Source organism: Callorhinus ursinus, unplaced genomic scaffold, assembly GCF_003265705.2.
Source record: "Callorhinus ursinus isolate GAN/ISIS: 27379988/994484 unplaced genomic scaffold, GSC_fseal_2.0 scaffold24, whole genome shotgun sequence".
Lineage (NCBI taxonomy): Eukaryota > Metazoa > Chordata > Mammalia > Carnivora > Otariidae > Callorhinus > Callorhinus ursinus.
Window position 1 is genome coordinate 4605151 of NW_027397086.1, and position 13218 is coordinate 4618368.

The 13218-nt window shown below is 45.1% G+C and overlaps 1 protein-coding gene across 4 annotated transcripts in view; it reads right to left on the reverse strand.

Moving 5' to 3' along the window:
* Nucleotides 1-13218, reverse strand: part of GARNL3 (GTPase activating Rap/RanGAP domain like 3) — a 140529-nt gene that overhangs the window by 68253 nt on the left and 59058 nt on the right. For all 4 annotated transcript variants that reach the window (XM_025888463.2, XM_073905728.1, XM_073905729.1 and 1 more), the window contains one exon: nt 11384-11458. In XM_025888463.2, the coding sequence (XP_025744248.1) occupies nt 11384-11458 (75 nt within the window). The remainder of the gene's footprint in view (nt 1-11383; nt 11459-13218) is intronic.

Sequence of the window (13218 nt, forward strand, 5' to 3'; positions counted from 1 at the left end):
TAGCCTTTGCCAGTCAGATGCCACTGCAGTTGGTGCCATTGTCCCAAGGCCCGAGATCCTAGACACCATCAGCAGAGCCTGGAGAGGAGACTCTGAAAGAACCAGGACACTTAGACCTCTGGAGGTTCCGAGACTTGCATGGCACAGCACTAGGTCTTAGCTCTGTGCTTCTAGGTTTGTTAAAATATCACCCGGGGTCCATTCTAGACCTCCCCCTCAGGATCTCTGTGGGTGGGGCCCTAGAATCGGTAGTTTCACAGGCATCCCAGGTGACTCTGAGGAACACTAAACTTTGAGAAGCAATGCTCTAGGCCAGGGGTTCTAAAAGAATCCAGGAAGGGCATGAACTTGGGTGAAGCAAAAAAAAAAAAAAAAATCGTTATTTCCCTAACTTCAAACTAAAATGTAGTATTTCTTGGGGCACCTGGTTGGCTCAGTCGGTAGAGCATGGGACTTCTGATCTCAGGGTTGTAAGTTTGAGCCCTACGTTGGGTGCAGAGATTACTTAAAAATAAAATCTTAAAAATAAATGTGTTTCTTTCAATTATAAGTGTATGCAAAACAACAACAACAACAACAACAACAAAACAAAACCCAAAAAACTACAGTAGAACAACCCTGGGAACCATGTCTCTCTCTCTCTCTCTCTCTCTCTCTCACATACACACACACACACACACACACACAAATCAGATATTTTCAGAACTCACTATAGTGGCTGAAGATATCTTGAATGCTGTTTACAATCTTGACTGTTCAAAACTGTAATAGCTATAAGCCCTGCTGCTGGATTTGTTACTTAATGTACTGATAAAAAAAGGATGTATATTACTGTATCATAAATTAGGTTTAAAAAATCAGTCTGATAACTATTTCTTTCCTTTTTTTAGACAGAGTATGCAGAGATGGGGGAGGGAGGGAGAGAATCGTAAGCGATGCAGAACTCAATCCCACAACCCTGGGATCATGACCTGAGCTGAAATCAAGGGTCAGATGCTTAACTGACTGAGCCACCCAGGTGCCCCTCTGATAACTAATTTAACACAACTGTTTTCCTTTGTAATCCTATGTATTTTGTTTTGTGTGTTCAAAAATATTCTGAGAAGGGGTCTACAGGCTTCACAGATTGCCAAGGGGGTCAAAGGACATAAAAGCTGACCCCCATACTCTAGATCTTCTGCCTTCTCCCCTCCCAGAGGTCTGAACACTAGCAACCGCAGGACAGAATAACACTGGAGGAGCATCTCACAGAGACGGGACTCTGGCCAGTGGCATGACTCTGGCCAATCTCTATCAAATACAAAGTGTCAATTATGAGGTTTTTTCTTAAATGATCAAAAAGCTACCTACTTAACTTTTGTCTTCACTGAATCCTTAACTAAAATGGGGGGGGGGGACCCCAACACCAAAAAAGTTGTGAGTCTCGCAGAGTGAGACACTTCCTGTCCCTTGTTAAAATCACATATGATATGAGGTGTAAAGACCAGAACATATGCAGGAACTGACAAAGAAAGGAGACTAAAGCAAAGAAAAAACAAAAAGCACCCTCTCTGCCCAAGACCAGACATGCCAGAACGACTCCAAAAATGAGCTTCTGATGGTAAGTACCAGAAGCGGACAGAAAAGGGCACAAATCTTGAGTGAACAGTAAATGATTTTTAAAATATGTAGACACCCTTGGAACCACTCCCTGGATCACGACAGAAAGCATTTTCAGCACCCCAGACAGCTCCTCCACTCACCTGCCCAGTCAGTACCCAGGCATACTCTGAAAGGTAACCATTACCCTGACTTCTATCACCACGATTCCTTTTACTTGCTCTTGAACTTCACAGAAATGAAATCATATAGTGTGTATCCGTCCTTTGGCACCACGTCTGTGACGTTCATCTCATCCACGTTGGGGATGTAACAAGTTCACTCTCTCCCACTGCCATGTACCTAGCCCCCAGTATGAACACCACAGTGTATGTATCCATCCTCCAGCTGATGGACATATGGGCTGTTTCCAGTTTGGGGTCGTTAAGAATAAAGTCACATGGACAGTCTTGTGTCTGTCTTTTGGTGGACATAAGCACTCACTGATGTTGGGTATACATCCTAGGACCAGAGGAGGTAGACGTTCAATTTTAGTAGACACTGCCAAACTTCCAAAGGGGACACACCAACTTACACTATTAGCAAGATGTGGAGAGCTCTAGTTGCTCCCTGTCCTCTGACCAGCTCTTAGCGTTTCAGGCATTTTCCTTTTAGTGGTTCTGGAGTGGGCGTAGTAGTGCCTAACTGTGGCTTTAATTTTGCAATAAATCTTAAGTCTTTTAAGTATGACCTATTTTAGAGGATTTCAGAGATATAGAAACTTTGTCATCTTAAATGTTGACCGAGACACCAGGAACACTTCATTTCTTTGACATCAACAAGCAAGTTTGGAGGAAATATTCTGATGGGCATATTTGCCAAACAACTAAAGATTAACACTGCAAATGCTCAGTTATCTTATGTCCTTTTAGATAAACGTTTGCTAAAAGGTGTTATGAAGAGAACATTTTTCTATGCTGCAGACCTGCCTGAACACGCCCATAGTGTTAAATGAGTCCTGAGACTAAGAAATCCTGAATCATTCCTGCAACAAATTCCAAAGCCCACAAAAGCTTCTTGTTGCCTTCATTGTCTTTATTTATTTATTTTTTTAAGATTTTATTTATTTGAGGGACCCTGGGTGACTCAGTTGGTTGAGCGTCTGCCTTCGGCTCAGGTCTTGAGTCCAGAGTCCTGGGATCGAGTCCCACCATCAGGCTCCTTGCTCAGTGGGGAGCCTACTTCTCCCTCTGACTGCTGCTTCCCCTGCTTGTGTGCTCTCTCTCTCTCTGACAAGTAAATGAATAAAATCTTTAAAAAAAAACGATTTATTTGAGAGAGAGAGAGCGTGAGAGTGGGGAGGAGCAGAGGGGGAGAAGCAGACTCCCTGCTGAGCATGGAGCCTGAGATCACGACCTGAGCCAAAACCAAGAGTGGGACGCTTAACAGACTGAGCCACCCAGGCGCCCCTTCACCATCTTTTTAATTTAATTTAATTCAATTCAATTTAATTTAATTTAATTTAGTTACCCCATTTATACTTGTGGGATGTGAAGGAGGAGGACTGAGCAAATCTGGCCAGGATATTTTGAGGAGAATGTAATCAAAATCCATATATAACACCCTCATTTTATCTGAATGTTTGTGAGTGTTCAACTTAAGCAGGGGATCTGCACCATACACTTGGACTACAGATGAGACCCCTAGTTTTATAGAACACCTGGGAGTTTTCATAGTCTTTTCCAGAGCGAGCTCAATTAATGAGAGGATGCATTTAAATGGACTTGACTTTAGTTTCTAGGTTTAAATTGCTGAGAGAATGCTGGCAGTAAGGAAAATGTATTAAAAAAAATACACTAAAAACTTCTGAATTGCAAATGCAAATAAATATAAGCTGGTTGAAAAAAGTGAAACCACACACAAAGTAAAATTCCTGTCTCTTCCCATCCTCCATGCCCCTGTGCACACCCTTTTCCTCTGATAACCATTCTACCAGGTTGGTGTGGATAGTCTCAGACCTTTGTATGCATTGACAAAGGTGTGTTTGCTGTATACATATGTGCTATATACACGTATACATTCACATCCATGTCCACATATCATATACATTCATAACACACACATATATGTGTATACACACAGAATTTGTTATCCATATACACATAGAATTTGTTTTCATAAATGGGATGTTAGTGGAGCTATTACACTGAAACTTGATTTTTTCCACTAAAGAAAATACCTTAGGGGGCACCTGGCTGGCTTAGTTGGAAGAGCATGTGACTCTTGATCTCGGGGTCGTGAGTTCGAGCCCCATGGTGGATGTAGAGATTACTTAAACAAATACAACTTAAGAAAAAAAGAAAATATCTTGGAAGTACTTTATGTCAGTACATTTAGATCTACCTTGTTCTTTTTAGCGACTATGCAGATTTTTAGAAAAATTAAACACTACAGTTGAGTAGAGATATGTAAACTACATAAACGGCATAAAAGGACCTGCCATGCAAAGTCAAGGATCTCCGACTGCTTTCCCGACCTGCCATTTCCATTCTCTAGAAACAATTACTGCTTAATTCTTATGTACCCTTTTGGAAACTTTCTTGCACACTGACAAACTTATTTACCTTTTTGTCTGTTTGTTTGTTGAGGAAACGGGATGGTATATACTAATCATTCTGGAACTTGCTTTTAGGTCTAACTGTATCTTAAACATTTTTCTATGGTATGACATATACTACTGCCTCCTTCTTTCTAATATCTTCTAAGCATTCCATTGTATAAATGTATCATAATTTAGGTAATTTGTGTAATTATTCCTTTACTGATGGAAACTGAAGTTGTTTCCAGGTGGGTTTTTTTTTTTTCTATTTTAAATAACATTACAAATAGGAGGGGGAGACAACCCATGAGAGACGATGGACTCTGAAAAACCAACTGAGGGTTCTAGAGGGGAAGGGGGAGGGGGGATGGGTTAGCCTGGTGATGGGTATTAAGGAGGGCACTGTTCTGCGTGGAGCACTGGGTGTTATACGCAAACAATGAATCATGGAACACTGCATCAAAAACTAATGATGTAATGTATGGTGATTAACATAATAATAAAAAATAAATAACATTACAATACACATCCTAGTAGTAGAACTACTGGCCAAATGGTGTGTGCATTTTTAATTACTGCTAATTGCCCTCACAAAATATTGTACTCGTTTACATATCCCCCAACAATGTGGAAGAGAATCCTCTCACATGAAGGAAGATTGATTTATAAAAAGCTGAAAGATTGTCCCCCTGATCCACAATATACTAATTGATACATACAAGTGAGCTGTAAGGGAGGTCTCCAGTGATCCACCCGGGGGTCACACTCATTTTAATTAATAATCTGAATGAGCATACAGATGGCAGGGGAAGCACATTTGAAGGTAATATAAAGCTTCTCAGTGGGTTAGCTAATAGGACAGGTGACAGAATGAAGATGTCAAAAAAAAAAAAAAACCAAAACTCTTGACAGTTAGCAATTAGGGACACACTAATGAGATTAAATTTAGTATGGACAATGGAAAATCCTACATTTGGGGATGAATCCAAATTGCACAAGTACAGGATGGGGAAGGCCAGGTGCTACAAAGCAGAAATTTGCAACCATTTTACACATCAGGAAACTGAGGCTCGGCGAAATTGAGTCATAAACTGGTAAGTGATAGAGTGAGGCCTGAACCCCAGTTTGTCTGACTCCAAAATGGTCTCCAGCACACCATGAGGAAGACCGGGGCGAGAGGGGGAGCATATCGAAGGTTCATACTGAGTCACTGGCTTCGTAAAAAGAGAATGTGCCCGGCAAGGAGGGGGACGAGCCTACGCCGCCCCGTGGCTGTGTGGGGTGCACCTGGAGCCCCAGATTCAGTTCTGACCCCTTCAGCCTGACACGAACCACCTCACCCGTGGCCCGGGAGCAGCAGGGAGGATGACGACGGGTGAAGCGGTGCCCACGTCTCGGGAGAAGAGCCGCAGACGCCCTGGAATGCTTGAGGCCCGTCGTGGAGACAGCTAAGCCTCACAGAAAATGTAAACAGAAACTCTGAGTGGAAAATAGAGACAGATGAACTCTGTCCAATAAAAAGAACCTGGGGATTTCCTGAGTGATGAGACTGACCAGAGCGCTTTTTGTTCTAATGAGGGGCTTCTTGCTGGGTCTCTCCAGAGCTTCAGGATGAGGCTGCTTGCTAGAAAGACCAAGCCTCGATCAGAAGCTTGCACCTTTCAGCCCCACGGTGAACCCTGTGGGAGAGGTGGGACTGTGGACCAATTCAATGATCAATGGCCAATGATTCGATCAATCATGCTCATGTGACAAAACCCTTTCACGGTGGAGTTCAGGGAGCTTCCAACTTGGTGAAAACATTAAGGTGCTGGGAGGGCGGTCCTCTTAGCTGGGGTACGGAAGCTCTGTGCCCGCCCTCGCCCCCCAATACCTTGCTCTGTACATATCCCCCGTTTGGCTGTTCTGAGTTGTATCCTTTGTAATAAACCGGGGATAGTAAGTGAAATGCTTTCCTAAGTTCTAGGAGTCATTTTAGCAAATTATTGAACCTGAGGAGGGGGGATGACTCTGTAGCCAAGTGGGACAGAAGTGTGGGTGACCTGGGGACTTGATTCTTGTGACTGGTGTCTGAAATGAGGGCAGTCTTGGGGGGCTAACTCTGGTAGTTAGTGTCAGAACTGAACTGAATTGTAGGCTACTCAGCTAGTGTCTGGAGGAAAACAACCTATCAAGGAGGAAGCAAGTTTCCCATTCCTGCAGAAATGTTCAAGCAGGGACCAATGAGCTGACTGTGGCGAAGTTAGTGCAGGGACTCTTGCCTGGGGTGGGGGACTGGCCTAGATGAACTCAGGCAGTGAGAAACAGTCGATGGATGGGCACTGGTCTGCCAACTTCTTACAGCTCAGTGATGAACTATATAGCAACGGAAAAGCATTTAGGAACTTTTACTAGCATTTTGACATTACTGTGTCACCAAAGTCATGCTCAGGAGGTTCATTTCTTTGTTAAACAGAATCCAGACCCATCTGGGTATTACTCAGTTTGGTGGGTGGGGTGACACATGAAGGGGGTGTTGCAGACTGGTCACGCATAGTAGGACCACACTGAGCTCTGCAACAGATTGGAAATTAAAAAGTGGGTCCTTTACCACCAGTGGTCTGAGAAGCACTGCTCAGAGGCCTCAGGCTCACTGTGACATCCCTGGTGAAGCCCTGCTTGACCATCTCAGCTAAGAAGGGCTCTTCCTCTTCCCTTGCACCAGGCCCCCGTCTGTTCTCCCCACGGTACTTACCAACACTTGCTATCCATCATGTATTGTGTTATCTGTTTATATTGACTGCTCCCCTGCCAGTCTGTGAGGCCACCAGCACAGGAAGCTCAGCAATCTTACCCACTCCTACATCACCAGTGCACAGACTACCTGGCACCGAGAAAGGAGCCGAAAAATGAGGACTGAATGAATGCTGTGACTTGTTATGTGATAAAGCACTCCTGATACAACTTTTGTTTTTGGTAATGGTGGGCTAGGTTATTCCACCAACCCTCCCATGGCAAAAACTAAAACTGCTGAAATATCAAAATCACCTCCTTAAGAGCCCTTGGCATGCTCACAAGATAGTCCGGAATTACCAGCCCAAACAGAGGCAAGTGGGAACCCAGAGAGGTAAGAGGGCCTTGGATATCTTTTTTAGCTTGAGGATATTTGTCAATCTGGGCAAAACTAAACTTGGGTTTTGGTGGCCTCATGGGACCAGAGAGCAGAGTATCAAATCCCCAGACCCGCTGAAGCAGGTCAGTCTAATAGGAGACCCACCCCACATTAAGCTGGGAACCCAAAGGGCTACACGTTCAAGGAAAAGGTGAACCAGAAGAGACCCCCTGTATCCCAAAAGCTACAGGAAAGGTTGTCAGTGCTGAGGAGAGCTGAGCGAGGAGAGTCTCTGAGGTGTTGTGCCCACAAGCCAGCCTTCACGTAAACCTGCAGCTCTGTTCTGCATCACTGGGGTGGTTTGGGAAGTCTCATGCTGGGAATTTAGTTTTCAGTGTCTGGCTAAAGAAAATGCAAACCCTCCCTTCAATTCTGACATCAATTCCAGTATGTTTTTTTCTCCCCACATTACCCCTCTGACACCAGCTGGGTGTTCTGAAATTCAACTCCGTGCCGATTCCATCTACCTGGAGACAGCCTTGGATCCCACAGGTGAAGGGCTCAGTCCTACCTGTGCTTCTGACCAAACAGCTATAGATTGGAGGTTCCAATGACGCCCTCCTTGGGTTCCATTAATTTGCTAGAGTGGCTCACAGGACTCAAGAGAAACATTTTACTAACTAGATTACTGGATTAACTATTAACTAGATTCATTATAAAAGGATGTAACTCAGGAAAAGATGCACAGGGCAAAGCATAGGGAAGGGTGTGGAGCGCTTCCATGCCCTCTGGGCATGCCACTCCCCTGAAATCTCCCCATGTCCCCCAGCTCGGAAGCTCTCTGAACCCCGTCCTTTGGGTTTTTATGGAGACTTCACTGATTGATTAAATCATCGATTAAATCGTGTTTTATTAAATCACTGGCCATAGGCAACTGAACTTAATCTTCAGCCCTTTCCTTCTCCCCAAGGTTGGAGGTCAGAGGTGGGACTGAAAGTTCTAGCCCTGTAATTGTATGGGAGGTTCCTCTGGTGACCAGCCCCCACCCCTAGGGGCTTTCCAAAAGTCACTTCATTAACGTGACAAAAGACACGTTGATCACTCTCCACACTTAGGAAATTCACAGGTTTGGGCAGCTCTGGGTCAGGAACTGAGAAAAAGACCAAATACACATTTCTTATTTTAAATCATGATATAACACTCCCTACCAAAAGGAGACTCAACCTGGGCCTCCCATTAATCTGAAAAATTCATTTTCAAGAACAACACCAGCACGCTGTTAGGCGGCCATGAACACAGGGACACACAGTAGGCTATTACCCCATGAGCACAGGCCAGGAGAAAAATCACACAACAGAGAGCCCCAGCAACGTCACATAGTGGAATGATCTGTCACAGATGATAAAACCATTATACTGACTGTGTGTAAAGAAAGCAAGGCAGGGCGCCTGGGTGGCTCAGTTGGTTAAGCGACTGCCTTCGGCTCAGGTCATGATCCTGGGGTCCCGGGATCGAGTCCCGCATCGGGCTCCCCGCTCAGCGGGGAGTCTGCTTCTCCCTCTGACCCTCTTCCCTCTCGTGCTCTCTTTCATTCTCTCTCTCTCTCTCTCAAATAAATAAATAAAATCTTTAAAAAAAAAAAAAAAAAGAAAGCAAGGCAAATTCGACATTGTCTTCAATGGAACAGTATATATAAGAAGTGACTGAGCCACCTTGAACTAGGCAATGCTTCTTAGAAACGACATGAAAAGCATGAGCAAAAAAAAGAGAAGCTAGGTAGATGAGAGACATCATTACATTTAAAAACGTCTGTGCTTCAAAGGACACAATCAAGGAAGTGAAAAAGCAATCTACAGAATGGGAGAGAATTTTTGCAAATCACGGATCTGATTAGGGTCTAGGATCCGTACTGTATAAAGAACACTTAAAATGCTATAATAAAAGGAGAAATAACCCAGTAATGAAATTACTTTGCAATCTGTTTCTTCGTGCGTTTGAAAAATTTTAAGCAGCTACCAGTATTGTCCCTTCTAGTACACTGATGACTTTAACGGACTCCGAGCAAGCCAGCTTGGTTTCCCTCTGAGTCTCATGTGCACTTGGGTCTTTTATCAGGGTGTACATTAACACTGGCCGCAAGCTTTTAGCTGAAGACCATCAATATAAAACACAGCCACAGTGCTCCAACTGAGCACTCACGCTTGGTGGCTCTGGTAGAAACAAAATTGAAAACAGTATTTGAGCCCTGATACCCTATTTCCCAGAGAGAGGCAATCTGAGACAGGACTGTGTTTTGGACACAAGAGACCACAGTGATTTGTGAAATCAATAACTCCACCAAATGGCTTCAAAGATGTTAAGTGAACTGTCTACGGTCACTCTGCTAGTGAGCTGTGGACTCACCATCTGAACCCAGGCAGTCTGACTGTAGAGCCACTCCTGTCCATGATCCTCCAGAGGCGATTTCTAACCCCTGACCAGGCCCAAAATGTGTCCTTTGGCATGGGGCAGGGCCAGGGTACACAGCCAGGTGAGGAGTGTTTGGGGATCCTAGGACCACATTTATGTCTTTCTTAGGAAGTGTGGATTGCCTCTGGACACCGGTTCTGGCAGGGGGCAGAGCTCTGCTTACACGGGGTGGGTAAAGTCTAGTACAGTTTGCTCATTTCAGGCGGGGCTAAGGTTTTGCAAAAATTTTGGGAGCACAAGGATGTCTTGAGGTACAGCAACGTCTAGGGTCTCTGGCACTTAAGGTTCCCAAAGTAGAAACTCAGCATGGTAGCTGCTAGCTTTCTAAGCACTGGGAAATGAAGACTCAGTGTTTCTGCTCCGGGCTTAGCTCCTGGCACACAGCAGGCTGCCTGAGTCTGTGGTACCAAGACCATCTTGTTTCAGGAGCTGGGTCATTTGCGGAGGGCTGTTTCCAAGCTCCAGAAGCAAATTCCGCAGGGAGTTCCTTCCTCTGTGTGGGTCAGTTGACATCACTGTGGACAAGATGTATGTGGGCACCTATTCAGGAGTCCAGCCCAAGATGGGACAGCCTCCTTGTACCTCACAGAGCACTGGTGAAGGCCCCTGTCTGGGTACGTGAAGTTAAAGCCAAAGCTGAAGATAAGAAATAACGTCCCAAATGCTGTGGCCTTTCAAGTTAAATGCATAGCCCTTCACCAAGAGTTTGATCAAGGAGGTGGTCGGGAAAGCAAGGCTGGCAATATAGTTATGTTAACAACCCCACCGTCAATCATCACAAGTACAGCTTTACAAGCTTGGCTCACTGGCTCTTTTTAATAATACAGAGACACTATCCATTTTATAGATGAAGAAACCGAGGCTCAGAAAGGCTGGGTTACTTCCCCACGGTCATATAGCTAGGAGATGGGGGAGCGAAAACTTGAACCCAGGCTTGTCAGACTCCAAAGCTGGGGTGGGAGGTGCTAAAGCCCTCTGACGGCCTACCTCTCAGGGAGGTAGCAAAGACGGAAAACACTGGGGCTCACACCACACTCTGCAGTTTTGGGGGTAGACCTCAAGGGGTAGAGTGGGCAGTGGAAGTCTGAAGAAGAAACACAAGCAAGGTGAGTCCCTGTGGCCAGCAGCAAGAAAGACCAGGAGACCCCAGAAAGAGGGCTTGGGCCCAAGGATGGTGGACAGACACCTTTCCTGGTGTCTTCCCTGAATAAAGATGGCATTTGGTAATTGAAGTAACTTTTGCATCTCTCTCCTAGACCCTGTGTTGCTCACAGGGCAATGCTGAGCTGACCAGCTTGGCAAAGGGGGAGAGCTGGGCTTCTGGAGCCACCCACAAAGGTGAGCTGGCTGTGAATTCTTCTTTGGTCCCACTGCTGGCAGACCACTTTAATGTCCCTGGCTTTATTATAGATCTTTTAAAGGGTATGTATCACCCTATTAATAGCACCTTCCATACAGAGAATAATGGCATTTTCCCTTTACGTCTGCTTCAAGCGAGGGTCAGAAGAGTTCCACTGAGCCCTTCCCAGGCTGCATTTAGGCAAGTGTTCTGCGGTAATGAGCATCACCAACTGCTCACTGCTGTAACCCAGGTGCTATAATCATGTGCTTGGTGACAATATTGGGGTGGGGTGGGGCTTCCTTACCTCATCTGAAGAACCATTTTCCACTCTGAATCTTCCAGCCCTTTGGATGGCTCCATCGGCATCACTGGAAATAAGCTAGGGGACAAGAGAGCACTCAGTTAGGTAGCTGGGTCGCCACGTGCAAAGCCTCTTCTGTCTGTATCTGTCCTACAAGCCAAATCCAATGACAGCCGGAGGGCCTAGCCTAGAAGCTAGTGGTCTTTCTGAAGCTCTGTCAGCCAAGCCCTCACACAGTTGGTCTCCACAGTGTGTAGGAAGCTGAAGAGTGAGGACCCCCTCACTGGGAAGAGTAGGAAAACAAGAGCATCAAATCTAAATGCGAACATTTTCAATATAATTTAAATGTGAACAGATTCCAATACTGAGAAATATCAAAGCAATGCTCCCTGGAAAAACAATCTTAATACACATCACATGTGGACAAGTGCAGCTCACAGATGGCAAAACCAAAAGCCAAGTCTCAAGTTCGGCCATCTTCACAGGAAAGCCTGAAAAACAATTAATGGCTGGCATGAACTCAAGACTCTTAACATCGCAGAAAGCTCTTGCGCTTCATTCAGTGTTAGACGGTCTCCAAAAGGCCAATGAGCCCCTTCCAAGGCAGGCAGGCTCTCTTTGGGCTCTGGCAGCAGGACGCTTGCAAACAGACAGTCTTCAAGGAGCTCACTGGTAGGATGAGATGAGTGACATCAGCGCTTGGCGCGTCAGGCCTAAAATTATTGACTCGAGATTTAACTTCTCTTCTCCCAAATCTCCTAGATTTCTCAGCAGCAACTTGGGAAAATGACATGTCTTTTTTTGACTTTTAAATCTACCCACGATTTGTAGCCACGATCTGCCAGGAATTTCCATTTCCCAGACTCATTAGGATGCGCTTGCCCTGGGGGAGGACACTTCTTACCTCTGTAACGCAAGACTTACCTGGTAAAACAGAGAACACAATTTCTTAAGAAAGATGGTTATCTCCTATTTTCACTCATGTTAAGAGATATGAAAGTGTGAAAATGGAAAAAAATAAGGGGAAACTCTACAAAAATTCCCAGGGAAAATTATTTGCAAAAGGCTGATAAATCTTTTCCACGATAAATATTGAAATAATAGTATGTAATATTTATTGAGCACTTCTAGAAGCCATGTACTGTTCGGCTTTCACAAGCATTCTCTCATTTAACTCTCAAAATAGCAACACGGGTAGGTACCGTCATTGTTCTCATCTACCAGTAAGGAAACTGAGGCAGAGGAAGGTAAAATAACCAGCCATAGTCATACCCTAGTTAGTACCTGGGAGGCCTGGGATGTGAATGCAGGCAGCCAGACTTCAGAAACCCATCGTTCTCACCTAACCACTGCCCCACCTAACCATCCTCCGCGGAATAAAAATATTGTTATGTGTATGTTTAGCTGTTTATGGCATTAGATTATTACACGCTCGATAAACCAAACACAAGCAACAGAGGCTAGGTGGTAAAGAATTTAACCCTGCCCAAGAGAGCTCTGGCCTTTGCCCTTGGCTCCTGAGAGGTCATCTCTAAGCCCTGGGAATGTCCTGCAGGAGTGTGTGTTTACCTGGGCCTTGAGCCACACAGGAGAATAACCTGACTTGTGGGCAGGGGGTGCTTTGGGTTACACAGTATCAGATCTACCTCTGGACACCAAGACTCAGGTGAGCTTTCCTGGTGCATATACCGTCACACATCATTGCCAGGATGGGTTATTGTTGTCCTTGAGCCCACCGGGACAGGACAAGCCCACCAGGAGAGGACAACTGGGAAGCTCTGCATTTGGAACTCTCCTGGACTCTGTCCCTTGTGTCTGTTGCCTTGGCTAATCTGAAT